The sequence below is a fragment of the Phyllostomus discolor genome, chromosome 1, assembly GCF_004126475.2.
Source record: "Phyllostomus discolor isolate MPI-MPIP mPhyDis1 chromosome 1, mPhyDis1.pri.v3, whole genome shotgun sequence".
NCBI classification, from domain to species: Eukaryota; Metazoa; Chordata; class Mammalia; order Chiroptera; family Phyllostomidae; genus Phyllostomus; species Phyllostomus discolor.
The window spans coordinates 211,285,152-211,299,604 of NC_040903.2; the positions used below are offsets into that span (position 1 = coordinate 211,285,152).

The window sequence follows — 14,453 nt, forward strand, 5'->3', positions numbered from 1 at the left end:
AGGTGGGGGCCGGCTGCAGAGGGAGGGTCCGGGAAGACCCATTCCAAGGGCCCGTTGCCATGGATGCACCGGTACAACAGACAGGCCTTGCTAAAGGCGAGACCATCCTTTTACTAAAGAAGTTATGTGTCTGGGTGGTGACTACCCCGCAGGACCGGCCCGGTTAGAAGTTTGTGGTCCATGGTTTTCATGGAAACCTTTTTGTCATCCGCACCTCGAGCTTCTTGGAGCCCAACGGCAGAGCTGGGACCTGGGCCCCAGGCCGGCTGGGTCCGGGCGGAGCCTGGACCTTCTCTGGGCTCTGCCCCATTCAGGGCTCCCGGCCCGATCCTGCTTCTCACTGGTGCCTGCTCACTCAAGCTAAGGCCCCCAGTACTTGAGACCATTCAGAAAAGTGGACTAAAGGAAGCTGGACTGTCCAGGGCATCTCATTTGCATCTCAGTGTGACACCAAGGGCTACGTCACTGCCTGTGGTCCTTCCCCAAATGGCTTGAGGGGCAGCCGGATGTCACCCACCCACCCAGCTGCCTCAGCATCACCCAGGGAAGCCGAGGCTCACAGGTCGTTGGAGAGAGAACAGCTCCAAGGTCCATAGTTCAGGGGGAAAATGTGCAATTGGGTTTCTAGCCCAAGGTGGGGGGTCTGGTCCCACCCCACACCACCCTTGCCCCGGGATGCTCTGACTTTGAAGGCCAGCGTGGGATGTCTCCACGGGCCCCATCACAGGACCCTGACACTTAAAGCTGGAAGGCTCTGGAAGACCAGGGAGTCCAGGCTGCAAACGAGGCCCCGGGCAGGATCCAAGCCCCAGGTGGGTCTTGTCTGGCTGCAGGGAGCTGAGGCTTTCCAGCTTCCCGTGCCCCCATTGGTCCCCACGCCACCCAGGAGGCAGCTTTGCTTCATGAAATTCCTGGAGTTCGCTGCTCCTGGTCCGGCCCAACGCTTCCCTTTGCGGGAAGGGAGGTGAACCTGGGCGTGTGGGGAGACAAAACCCAAGAGAGGGGACCAGACCCACTAAGGGGTTCCCCTGAGTCTCGGGGAGGAGCAGCAGGTGCCAGGCAAACTTCAGGGCCTGGCGGACTCGAGAAGGGGTGGAGCCTCTCAGGGTCTCCAAGGAGGGGGAGGGCAAGGGGAGTCCCTTTGGGGGGGAGGGAGGGAGGCCAGCTTCCCGTGCTTTCTCCTCGTGCCAGGGCCCCGCGCTGCCCTCACGGGTCTGCTTATTAATAATTACCTCACTGGGCAGGAGGCAGGCAGCGCGGACAGACGCTTCTTCCATCTCCCAGGGTTGACAGACCCGCGTCGCGTCCTGGGCCACCTCTGGAGCGGGGACACCTGCACGGGGACCGTGCCAGGATCGACTGTGCCGACGTGAGTAACCCCCCGGGGGGCCGCCGCAGAGACTCCCGAGGGAGGACCGGGGGACCCCAGACATCAGTGCCGTGTCCACGTGGGAATGCCCACGCCTGTAGGAACGTGTCATAGGAGTTCGTTAGGACTTACCGGAGCCTCACAGACAGCTGGACGCGAGGTCTCAGCAGGCTGAGAGGAATGCTCTGAGAGTGACAGTGGGCAGCGTCTTTAGTGCGAGCCTTGCTTAAGGCAAAGAGGAACCTTCCCTAGAGAAGTTGTGTCCCCGGGACAGGACTACCCGCCACCACCTGCCCAGTTAGGAATTCACAGTCATCCCCCCCGTACTTTCTGTCGCGGGACCTGTCAGTGTAATTATAGCAGCTTTCTTTGCCCACAGCTAACACTGGGGCAGTCCTGGGGAAATGGGGACAGTTGGTCACTCTTCCTAGTGGTGACAAACCCTAAGGCTAAAGGGACCCCTACACATAGGCACCAACCCTCTCACTGTCCCCATGGGGCAGCTAGGGCCCAGACCCTGAGACAGACCCCCCCCAAAGGCTGCCCACAGCCGGGACCAGGACTCCTGCCTCCCAATCCCGCTGCACGCGGAGTCCTGCAGAGGGGAATTCCGGGTCACCTCACGGGACAGCTCCCGAGAAGTGTCTGAGAGCTGGGGCAGGGGGAGAAGTCAGCGAGGATTGCTGGAAAGCCACATTGGGGGATGGCGTGCCGAGCCATGAACAAAGGGGTGCGAGGTGTGTTTTCCAGCGGCTGTGTGGGAGCAGAGAGCAGGGCCAGCCGGGGAGCTACTTCAGGGGTCTGGGCTGTGTGCGGGGCTGCCGGCCAGGGCCTGTGGGTCAAGTCTGGCCTACCGCCTACTTTTGGGGTGCCCGTGAGCTAAGAGTAGGAGACATATGATATCAATAATATAAAAGGTGTAAATGGTTGGGAAAAATCAGAAGAAGGGCATTACTTGGTGATGCACCGAAAGTATATGGAATTCGGGCTTCGGGGCCCGTATATCCACGTGCCTGTGATGTAGCCACGACCCTTGTCGCACGTCTCGTCTGTGGCCAGTTTGCAGCTGGCACTGCAGCGACGAGGAGACGCAGCCGCACGCTGTGGCCCACGAAGGCCAGATGTGGGCCTCTCCGCCCTTCCAGGAGAAGGTTCCTACTGTTGCTCTGGGTGGAAGGTGCTGGAGCCTGGAGAGGGTGGTGGCAGCGAGGGGCTGAGCGGCAGAAGGAAGAAGCCGTGAGGTGTGCCGGTAACTGAGGGGGGGTATGGAGGCCAGCCAGCTGTCAGAGATGACGGCTGGGTTTGGGGCTGAGAACCAGACAACGGGAGGACCACCGCTGGGGCAGAGCAGGTTTGGTGGCGAAAATCAAGCATCCCGTTTTGGACAGGTGGATCTCGTTAGGAGAGGGAACCCTGTGACCTTGACCAAATCGTTTATCCACACCCGTGGGCTCATCATTGCGGAGGGATAAGAGTCCCGGGTCCTCTGACCTCCACCTGGGTAAGAGGATGGAACAAATCAGCATACTATTAGCATGGCATACAAGTCAGCATGACTTTGTAAACCGTAAAGCACGCCACGGAGGTGTGTGGAGTAGACACTAAAACAACCTTTAGTGATTAGCTCCCTGGGTGCCGTGAGTCGCTGGACTAAGGTGAAAAACTCACACGGTAGAAGGCGCCCCAGGCGGCGAGTCCAGAGACGTGTCCCATCTCAGATGGAACCCGTGGGGGACCCGGCCACGTCACTCGGGGACCCTCTGTGGTCACTGCCATGCAGAGCTCACAAGATGGGAAATGGGATGGGGGACGCACGAAGCGTGCCAGGGAACAGCACCGTCACCACACGCGTGGAGGGCGCTGGGTGTCTCAGTCTGTCCCGAGTCCACCTACAGGAGTCGGCGGGGCCCTCCCCCCGTCTGACTTCTCAGCAGCGTTGGGGGTTCTGCGGAGGGAGCTTCCTGGGTGCTCTCTTTCCTCCTGCAGACCGGAGATCACAGAGGATGCCCCTCGCCGACCACCTGCTCCTCCTGCTCGTCGGACTACTGGCCCTTTCTCACGATGGCCGAAGTCAAACCGCTGAGCACCAGCAGGAGGATCCGGGCACAGACGAGGGCTCCCCCATGCTCAGGATCGCCCCGAGCAACACAGACTTTGCCCTCAGCTTCTACCACCTGGTAGCTTCCCAAAACCCCAAGGGCAATGTCTTCTTCTCCCGCTGCTGAGCATCTCCGCCGCCTACGCCATGCTGTCCCTGGGGGCCCGTGCCGACACCTGGGCCCAGATCCTCGAGGGCCTGGGCTTCAACCTCACCGAGGTGCCCGAGTCCGACATCCACCGGGGCTTCCGGCACCTGCTGCGCACTCTCAACCTCCCGAATGACAGGCTGGAGACCCGCGTGGGCAGCGCCCTGTTCCTGGGCCAGGACCTGCAGCCCCTACCCAGCTTCCTCAACGACACCACGGCCTTCTACGGGGCCAAGGTCTTTCAGGCCACTTCCTCGACGCGGAGGGCACAGCCCAGCTCATCAACAGCCACGTCAGGGAGGAGACCCGAGGGAAGATCGAAAACGTGGTCAGCAGATCACCCCCGAGGTCGTGATGGTGCTGGTGAATTACATTTACTTCAAAGGTAAGAGCCGGCGTGTCGGCTCGTCCCGTTTCTTCTCTCCCCCACTGATTCATTGACGAATTACATATTTTTTTTATTTAAAAAAAATTTAAAGATTTTATTTATTTATTTTTAGAGATGGGAAGGGAGGGAGAAAGAGAGAGAGAATTAATGTGTGGTTGCCTCTCACATGGCCCCCAACGGGGAACGTGGCCTGCAACCCAGGCATGTGCCCTGACTGGGAATCGAACCTGCGATGCTTTGGTTCACAGCCCTCGCTCAATCCACTGAGCTACGCCAGCCAGGGTGAATTACATATTTTTAATAAAAGAAAGTAGATGGATTGGGTCCATTGTCTCCAATACCCCTTAGAAGATCTATTGTTAGTGTCAGGTCTTTAAGACTGTGTAGTGTTGAGGTTCGCTCTTCATAAGTTTACAACATTTTCTTACTTGTTCTCTTGATAACAGTCATTTGTGAGATGCCTCCTATGACTCGGACTGCTCAGTTTATACCAAAGCTCTGCCGTTTCCCGCCGTGTAAACAGGGCAGGTGGTACATGAAAGTATAAAAATACATAAAAGTATAAAAAAGAAAGTAAACATTGCCTACAATTCTATCACCCAGAGGCAACCCATGTGGACGTTTCGGCACGATTCTTTTTTTCCAGTCTCTGGTTCACACACGTGTATTAACACAGCGGAGATCTCAGTGTGCGTGTCGGTGAGGGTGCCATCAGGGGAGCAAGAGCCACCAGGAGCGTAAAGGACACGGAGACAGGAATGAGCCCTTGCCTGCCTGTGGGAGGGGCTGGGAACTGAAGGTCTGGAGGAAGAGGGAGGTTGGGGGAGAGGCAGAGGAGAAGTCACCAGTGCAGGTGACGAGGTAGAGCTGATTGGGAACCTACAGACCAGGCGCACCCAGCCACCGGAGGGGTCCCCTTTTAAGGAGCTGGTGGGGAGACTCGGGCTGGGCACGAGGTGGCGGCCCGGGGACACTATGAGTCGACAGAGCTAGAGTTGGGACAACGAACTTGGAGGAGGGCGTGGACGAGCTGGGCTGCACGGGGCTTCTCTGGGTCTGACCGTTGTCCGGTCTGCCCGTGAGGACCGCCAAGGAGCGGGGGGCTGCTCTTAGCGACCTCCCACTCTCGCTGGTGACCAGCTCGCACCAGAGTCTGCAGAGAGCAAGTTCTGGGGAAAAACCCCAGACTAACAGTCCAGCCAAACTGGTCATCACTTGCGTCGTACGTGACGAATTTTCATGCACCGCTGAAAACTTTTTTTTAAAAAAGAACCTTTTAAATTCTGCAACTGCTGTAAATTCACAGGAAGTTGCAAAAGCAGAACAGAGCGCTCCTGTGTACCTTTCACCCAGAGTCCCCTGGGGGACACCTTGCGTAACTGTGGGACGTCAGCAAACCAGGTCATCGACACTGGTACAAGCTGCAGGCTCCGTTCAGGTTTTACCAGTTGTGTGCATGCACTCGTGTGTGTGTGCATGCACGTGTGTGTGTGTGTGTGTGTGTGTGTGGTTTGATGCTCTGGAAAACTGTATTTAGAGCTCACGTTACTGGTGCACAATGTTATACTGACTCTGCTCCTTTTAAACATGGTTTAAGTGTACTGTACACACCCCCCCCACCCAAAGCTGCTGCGCAGAAAGAGTGAAGATTCCGGGTGCTCCCTTCCCCAAAGAGACCTGGCTCCAGCTGGGTTAGGGGCCTCGGCATAAGAAAGAGGGTTCTCCAGAGAGAGAAGGGGGGCAGACAGCGCTGCCCTCTGCCGTGTGCCCGTGCTCTGGGGAGGTAAGCGCAGCTCCGAGACCCTGAGGCCGGCCACTCTGAGAGCAATGGGACGATGGTGGCTCACCTTCAAAACCACAGAGCACCTGGCAGAATCCAAGCCAACACTGTGCAGGGTTGCTGCCGGTCAGGTGACCCCGAGAGATGTTAAAGCAGACTTAAAGAAAAACCGGGTGAGCCACATTCCTGAAAAGGACAGGAAAGGTGTCCCTTCTGCCCCCAGTTAATCTACACATTGAATGCAGTCCCAGTCAAAATCCTGACAGGTTTTTTTCCCCTCGTTGGCGACAGCTGACAAGCTGAGTGTAGAATGTGTACGACAGTGCAAAGGGCCAACAATAGCTCAGACGAGGAACCTTGCCGGCCCGAGCGCAAGACTTATTCTCACGCTACAGTAACTTAGACCATGTGGTGCGAATGGACCAATGGGGCAGAGTCGAGCGGGGCCAGAAACCGCCCCATGAGTACATACGGGCATTTGATATTTGTCAAAGCTGGCACGGAGGAGCATTGCGGAAGGATGGATTTAAAAACAAAAAATCGGTACCCGGACAGTTAGGTGCCCATATGGGGAGAACTACGGCCTGGGGTCCCTCCTTCCTCCCAATCGTAAATCCTTACTCCGGGTGGAACACGTGCAAAAGGCAAAGCAAGGCTTCGAAAAGCTGCTGCAGGAGAGCGTCTGAGCCAGCGTGGGGTGGGGAAAACCTTCCTGACCGAGTTTCCCCGACGGGAGACCTCAGTCACCCTGAAGGAAAACACCGACAGGCTCACTGCGTTCGGGGGTTCCAATCGCCGGCAAACGAGAGTGAAAAGGCCAGCCAGCAAGGGAGAGACTGTGTGTGCCACGCACGTGACCGGTGGGCAGCCAGTGTCCAGAAAGCCCCCCTCCAACCACTGAGAAACAGCCCCACGGACACACGGGCTTCAGGCATAATGAACTGGCGCTGAACGAAACACAAAGGACATCCTGTTGGCCAATAAACATGGGAAGGTTACTCTCGGCCTCCTTTGCAGCCAAGGAATGCTGCGTCAAAACCACAGGGAGCTCGCGTCTGCACGGCCAGGTGGGCCAGAGACAGGAAGTGTAGCGATGTTAGGGGATCGGTGAGGACATGGCACCTGCTGATGTCCTGCAGTCTCCCCCTTTCACCTCTCAGTGAGCCCGGGGTGGGGTCCACCCCCAGGCGCGGCGGGTGGTAAACCATCTAAACTGTGCACGCTGAGGCCGAGGCATTGGGAAGGTGAGGGTCTGGGCTCTTGGGGGAGCCGCGCCCCCTGCTGGAGGGCTGGCTTGCTGGTCCACTGCCTGCCCGTTCTTTCCTTCCTCACCTCAGGTCTGTGGGAAAAAACCGTTCAGCCAGTCGAAGAGCTACACCCAAGACTTCCACGTGGACGAGAAGACGGTGGTCCAGGTGCCGATGATGTTTCAAGACAGGAACTACCACTGGTACCTTCACGATCGGTACCTGCCCTGCTCGGTGCTCCGGATGGACTACCACGGCCACGCCAGGGCCCTGTTCATCCTGCCCGACAAAGGGAAAATGAAGCAGGTGGAGGAGGTTCTGACGCCGGAGATGCTGAGCCGCTGGAACAGCCTGCTGCAGAGGAGGTAACCGGCACCCCACGGTGCTGCGTGGGCGGAGCTGCCTGCCCATCGAGTGGACCCTTCCGTCAGAGCCCGTGTCCGGAGTAGGGGGTGGGCGCCAAGTGCTGAAAGAGTTCTTATTTGCTCTGAGACTTTCCGTGGGTTTCCTGAAATCATAAACTCACCCGTTGCATCCAAAATATGATTTTGCCCTCCTCACTGCAAGAGGAGCCGGCTAGGAGTTAAGCGTCCTAGTTTTAGCGATAGCGCTCGAATGCACAAGCCTTGGGGGAGGTGACCCCAGACCTTGCTGGGTCCACTCCTGAGCAACGGCTGGCCGGGGCATCGAGGGGCACGAGAACAATCCAGCCTCCCACCCCAGCGAGTACCAAGGAAGTGTCCATCACCCTGGAGCTGCGAGTTGGGGGGGAGTCCCCTGCCACCTGTGAGGGAAGGACTCCTCCGCCTGAGGCCCTACATGGACGGGAAATTCTCCTAATTCCTGTGGCACTGGAATGTCGATCCATCTGGTTGAAAAGGAGTGAAAACCACAGGGCCTGACAAAGGCAAAGGCGAGACGTGCCCCAGGGGGAGGGAGGTTCCCGGGACCGCAGTGCCTGGGGGCAGAGGAGCCTGGCCTCCGGCCACTGGGGGCGCCACACTGAAGGACGGGGTGAGTGAGCAGATGGGTGCTTGCGGCGGCGTGCAGGTGGGGCGGGCCCAGCCAGGGAGGGCGGCTGGGGCTGCCTGCGACCCCAGCTGGGTGTCCGCCCGGCGTCTGACCCCGATGCCTCTTGCAGGTCTTTCTACAAGAAACTCGAGTTGCATTTGCCCAAGTTCTCCATTTCTGGCTCCTACGACTTAGACGAGATCCTGCCGCAGCTGGGCATCAGGGACCTGTTTTCGAGGGCGGCTAACCTCTCCGGCATCACTACTCAACAGAACATGCTGGTGTCCAAGGTAAGTCCTCGGTGGCCCTCGACACCGAGTGACCTCCGGGGGCACTTCTGCCCCCTCGGGGGCTGCTGGGCCGTGGATGCTCCCCCTGTCCCCACGTGGTCCCAGGGCCTGAGTCCGTTCCGTCACCCACAGGCATGCCCAAGCACGAACCAACCCACCACATGCTGCGGGTGGCACTCGTGCTGGGGACACAGTGTCCACCCAGTCCCTGTCCTCAGAAGCACTCCCAGCAGGGTTGGGGTACCACTTCATAGAGCATGGCCATGGAGAGTGACAGGTTCAATGCCAGAAACGGGAAGGATACAGGCGAGGCTGGGCTGGGGGTGTGTATCGGACAGACTCAGAGGAGAGAAAGGGGCCGATGGCCTCAGCTAAGTAAGACGGAGTGCGCTGGTGGGCGGAGCCTCGGGTTTGACGGTGTGATGGTTTGAACGCCAGTTCTGCCTCTCATGACATCAGAGAGTTACCTCGTCTCCGAATGGGTTTTTCTCTTAGGGTGGTTTTGAACAGTAGAAAGAGCGCCAGGGACATAGTAAGTGCTCAGTGAACGATAGTTTTCTTTACTGTATTACTAAGAGGTCGCTCAGCTCAACAAGCCGCCCAGTGTAGAAATTCCCGCTGGGAGGCCCCCAAGTGGCTCTGCGTGCAACGACCACAGGACTGATCCGCAGGGACCTCGGGGTCCCCAGTCTTCCCTCAGCTCCCGCCCGCATTCTCTTGGAAGTAACTCGCACAATCTGCCTCGCAGAGTTTCCACAAGGCCGTCCTGGAAGTGGATGAAGCCGGCACCCAGGCTGCGGCGGCCACCAGAGTCTCTGTCATCTTCCTCTCCGCCGCACGCAATCCCTACGTCCTCCGGTTCAACCGGCCCTTCTTCGTGGTGATCTTCTCCACCAGCACCCAGAGCATCCTCTTTCTGGGCAAGGTGGTCAACCCCACGGAGTCATAGCCCGCCCAGAGCCGCAGGCACAGGAGCCGTGGCCGGGCGCAGCCCCGCATGGGCTGGGGGGTGCGGAAGATGCCGAGAGTCCAGGCAGGAGCTGTCGGTGATGGGAGGGGTGGGGGGGGTTGGTACCAGATGGGCGTGGACTGGACACTCCGCTCCCCAGGGCTGTGCAACCTCGGGCCCCTGGTGTGATCTCTTTGAGCGAGTTTCCACCCTGGAGAATAGGAGACGCCCTCCAGGGTGGTTGTGTGAATTAAACCGATGGCTGTGAGGAGCCTGGTTCGGTGCCTCGTCCACAGTAAATGCTCAGTAAATTCGTCGTGCGTTCCCCTGCTCTGGGGCTGGTCCCGCACTCCCCTGGCATCCCTGGTCACAGACACAGGGGTGAGGCCCTCTGAGTTCTGCGGGGGAGGGGGGAGCTATCTGTGGAAGAAGGAGGCAGAGTGGGTGCCTTGCTCCAGGGTGGGGCTCAGAAGGCCCGGCAGGGAGACCACCAACCAAGGACCGCCGCAGCGACCTGGTCAGGAAGGCTGCCCCCGCCTGTGGCTATGGAGGGCGGCCAGTCTCTCTCCCAGAGCAGGTGACTGTGGTCCCGGGTGGCACCACAGAGGAAGAGCACAGTTGGAGTTCTATTTTGTCATCCTGTTCTGCCACCGATGGGCTCTGGGGCCTCGGGCAAACCCCTTCCCCTTCTGGGCCTCAGTTTCCCCATCTGAACCCCTCCCACAGGAGCAGGCAGGCTGAGAGAGCCTGGCCAGACCTTGGTAATGCCTGGCAAGCGAATTTCTCAGGTCAGAGCCCCATGGTCATCCTGATGGCCTGGGTGTCCGAGATAGGGGGTCTCACCCTCACCGACCCGGAGTTGTCACTGATGACTGGGGAGGGCACGCTGAGAGCCACCTCCAGCACTGATGACGACTGTTCGGGCCACCATCTCCGGGGATGGCATGGCCTGGTCTCTGGCCCAGATAATGCCACACCTGTTGGAAACAGGCTTGTTGTGGGAATCCAATGTCTACAGCAAGAGACAGACTGCATTTTTATGGCGTAAAGTGGAGGGAAGAAGGGGAGGACTCTGGGGTCCTCTTCCTCCCCGCCTCTGAAACACAGCCCTGAGCCAGACAGCAGCTTCCAGAAGTGTCGACACAGGACAGCTCCCCAGTGAGGCCACGGCTGAGCAGGACCGTCCCCACACCAGCTCCGGGCTGGGCTGCGTGGACCAAGCCCGGGAAATGCTTCCAGACCCCCGGCCCCTCCACGAGTCAAAGGGTCACACGCCCGTCTTCCCTCCCTCGGGGTTTATTGGCCGAAAACGAGAGTGCTACTGAGAGTCTTGGTCCATCTCCTCCTGCACCCGCTGGGAAGTTGGATTCTGTTTTTTTAACAACCAGGCAAGACCTAAAGCCAGGCTGACTCGCTCCCAACTTTGCCCTACCTTGGCAGGTGGGTGGGTGGATTCAAGAGTCTCCAAAGAGCCAGAAAGAAGCCACAGGTCTGGGGTTACGTGGCAATGTCTCGGCTGGGGTGAAGGAGGGGAGAAAATGGGGAAACAGCCACCCTTGCTCAGCCTCGAGAATGCTGCCTACCCACCCTGATTGGGCTTACCCCTCCCCTGTTCAGAAGCACCCAAGGCTCAGGGCTGCCTACAAGGTAAAGTTTAGGGTCCTCTCTTGGAAGTCACATCCTCCATGATCTGCTCCCTGCCTGCTTCTGCTGCCTCCTGTACCCAGTGACATTGGTCACGGAAACTCCTGAGCTCACCCAGCAGGCCGGGGGCTCGTAACTTCTGAGCCCCTGACCTTTGCTCCTGCAGGTCCCTGTCTCCCAGAATGCTCTTCCCCATCTCCGAGAATCCGCCTTCTGCCCGGACCTCCCATTAATGCCTCATCTCTTCCCCAAGGCAAACTGTCATCCTACACCCTAGCCTCAAACACGCTGGCTGACATCATCTCCACCCCCACATCTCGGCCCTGATTGATAGATTGCCTTGAAGACAGGGCCCGGTGCGCCCAGTACCTGGCCCCAGCCCTGACTGTAGGGTGTGAGGAGGCTGAGGCCCAACGAATATTTGGTGAATGAATGAATGAATGAATGAATGAGTGAGCGAGTGGAAAAGGCTGCGTGCTCAGGCAAGGTCCTGAGCTGTTTGCTCTGCATTGCCCCCGACAGGCCCCTGGCATCGATCAGGTAAATATTTAGTCCTTGTTTTCCAATTTCAAAATGCCCTTTGGAACATCAGAAAAATAAACACACGAAAAGGCCTTGTGCGGGACACCCTGTTCCCTGAGAGTGGGCCCTGGGCCTCCTTCTCTTCCCGTTCCTGCTGTCCCACGGGGTCCCTTACGTGTGGGGCCCTGGCGATGCCACTTGGGAGGCACACTTCTTCGGGACTGGCGTTTCGTGTGCAGGGGGGCCGTGTGTTTGTGACTCCAGAAGTTGTCACCCAATAGGAAGACACAGTCCTCCTGCCAGTGGAGTGGGAGGGAGAGGGGGCAGCGTGAGAGCCGTGTGAGCCTCTGTGGCGTGGCCTGGGGAACCCCAGGTGCCAGTGGAGGGGGTGGAGCCCGCATGGCCCGCATCGCTGGGCGTGTGGAGACGCATCACGGGTTCATTCGGTGATTTGTTCCCTCATTCAACCAATGGTTACTAGAGGGGTTGGCCACTCCCCAGGAAGCTGGAGGGGTTGCCTCACTGGAGGGGAAGCACTTCAGTTTTGGAGGGAGACTGGGGCAGGGGGGCTGTGGTCCCAGCGTCTCCACTCCCCCTGTGCTGGGGGGCAGTACCTGATGCCCTGGGGTCTCACATTGCCCCCGTAAGTGGGCACAGGGCCCCGCAGCTACTGACGTGGGTCCTGTTAGGGTGGTCGGTGCCGTGGGCTGTGAAAGGATTCACAAAGAGAGGGAAGCTAGAGAGTCAGGACTTTTACTCACTCTCCAAGAGAGAGAGGGGCATGGTGCGGAGAGAGACGCCAGCACAGGGGAGTGTGGGGTCTTCACTGGATTATAACTGGATTAAAAAGGGTGGGGGTGCTGTGGCGCGGCCCCTGGGCTATTGGGCTGTTGCAACACGAGGCCGCAGTTTGTTCCAATGTTATTTTCGCCCGTGGCTGTAGGGAGCAGGTAGTTCTGCTCCTGTTTCCAGCCATTTCCCGTCCTGGGGACACGAGCTCAGAGGAGTAAATGGCCATCGTGTTCAAGAGGGTCACAGGCCTGCTCGGTAAATGCTGCATAGCTCACGGGGCTGGCTTGGTCCTTTCGGGCCCCTGCAGTTACAGACCGGGCTCTGACTGACTGCGGCGGACGAAGGGCAGGAAGCAGCCCAGTCCACCCCAGGTGGCTGCCCGGGAAGGCGGCGCCCTTCCCTGAGAACGAGCAGCTGCAGGACGAAGAGCTGCCGTGCTCTCAGCCCCCCGGTGAGCAGAGCTCGGTGACAAGTGTTCTCGGGTCATCCAGAGACCACAGAGAACTGAGCATAGACCCTGGGTTTTTGGAGCCAGAATGCCCAGGTTCGAATCCGGACCCTCCAGTTACTGAGTATGCTAGTTTGTGAGGGCCGTTGTGACGAAGGACCACAAACTGGGAGGTCTAACAAGCAGGAGTGTATTGTCTCGCAGTCCTGGAGGCCAGACGTCCCAGGTCAAGGCATCGGCAGGGCTGTCCCTTCTGAGGGGGAGGGGGGACCCCCTCCAGGCCCCACCCGAGCTCCTGGTGGTTCGCTGGGCTCTTTGGCTTCTGTGGCTCAAGCCTGCCTTCATCCCACGTGGCATCCTCCTGAGTGCGTGTCTCTGTCCTCGTGTCCCCCTTTTATAGGGACACCGGTCCTGTTGGGTCAGGGCCTACCCTACTGTAGAGTGACCTCATCTTAACGAATTCCATCCGCAGCCACCCCACTTCCAGATGGGTGATTTCTGGAGTCCTGGGGTTAAGACTTCAGTTCGGGGGCCTCAGTTCCCTCACCTGTAAAAGAGATAGCGGTACCTACGCATGACCTGCTGGGGGTGGTCTCTTCGTTGCTTTTGTGTCCGTGGAGAAATAAACCTACCTGGTCCCTTTCTGACCCCTGGCCCATCCCACCCTCTCACCCCGGTTGTTACGGACTGAATTGTGTGCCCCCAAATTCGCATCTTGAAGCCGGAATCCCACCACATGACTGTGTTTGGGAACAGGGACTTCAGGGAAGTAAATAAAGTTAGATGAGACTGTAAGGGTGGGGCCCCAGTCCTGCAGAATGGGTGTCTTTATGAGAAAAACGGACCAGAGCTGGTTTCTCTTCTCTCTCTCTCTCTCTCTCTCTCTCCACCCCCCCCCCCCACCCGGTGTGCACAAAGGGGCCACGTGAGGACACAGCACAAAGTTCCACCGGCAGCCCAGAAGGACGGGTCTCACCAGAAGCCAGCCCTGACTTCCCCTCAGCCTTGGCCTTCTGGCCTCCGACACTGCGAGAACCACATTCCTCCGGTCAGGCCCGAGGGACGGAGTGAGACTGGACGTGCCGCTGGCGCGGTCCATTGGCCCAGTTTCCGAGGTCAGGTCGGCTCCATGGCTGTTCTCACTTGCCTGGGAATCAAACTTGTAAGCTTTCCAGCTGTGGCAATTCCTGGGTCTGCGTCCCATGTCCAGGTGACCCCCGAGGGCCCCCCGAAGGGCCAAGGGAAGGAAGTTCCCAGTCCGGACGCCGGACACCCAGGGGCCAGGCCACAGGTCCCCGAGCCAGAGGCTGATTATGGGGCAGATTCTTCCCAAAAAGCTACAGAAACTCAGCTGTCCTTTCTTCTTCAGAATACTCTGGGTATTGTAGAGTGTGCTTGCAGTTTGAAAGCCCCTGAAAACACCTTTACCACGTATTTCTAGCCAAAGCCACTTAATGCTGGTTGGGTTTGTCCCACCGGCACCCAGTCTGTGACGGTGGTCATCCTAGCCACAGAGGGCACCGTGCACCAGCAGCCTCTAGCCTGCCCCTGCTGGATGCCCCCATTCCTTCAGAAGCCTTGCTAAGTGCAGCGGGGAGTCGGGGGGCCACCACAGGCAGTCCCCAAGTTCTCAAGGTGTTCCTTTGAGTGCAAGCACAGGACTCGGCCAGGAGGGGCACACGCAGGCTGAGAGAGGTCCTTCCATACCTCGGTCAGTCCCACCTTTCCGAGCGGTTTTGTCTGAAGCACGTTCCGGGGTATTGAGCT

General features: G+C 58.7%; 1 protein-coding gene across 1 annotated transcript; it reads left to right on the plus strand.

Moving 5' to 3' along the window:
* Nucleotides 1-1,327: 1,327 nt before the first annotated feature.
* On the plus strand, nucleotides 1,328-9,549 carry LOC114493418 (kallistatin-like). The gene is given in 9 exon segments (XM_036013657.1): nucleotides 1,328-1,369; nucleotides 3,356-3,588; nucleotides 3,591-3,858; nucleotides 3,861-3,947; nucleotides 3,950-4,000; nucleotides 7,121-7,131; nucleotides 7,133-7,395; nucleotides 8,172-8,331; nucleotides 9,080-9,549. Coding segments are annotated over 8 exon segments (1,257 nt in total). The 5' UTR covers nucleotides 1,328-1,369; nucleotides 3,356-3,372; the 3' UTR covers nucleotides 9,281-9,549.
* The last annotated feature ends 4,904 nt before the right edge of the window (nucleotides 9,550-14,453 follow it).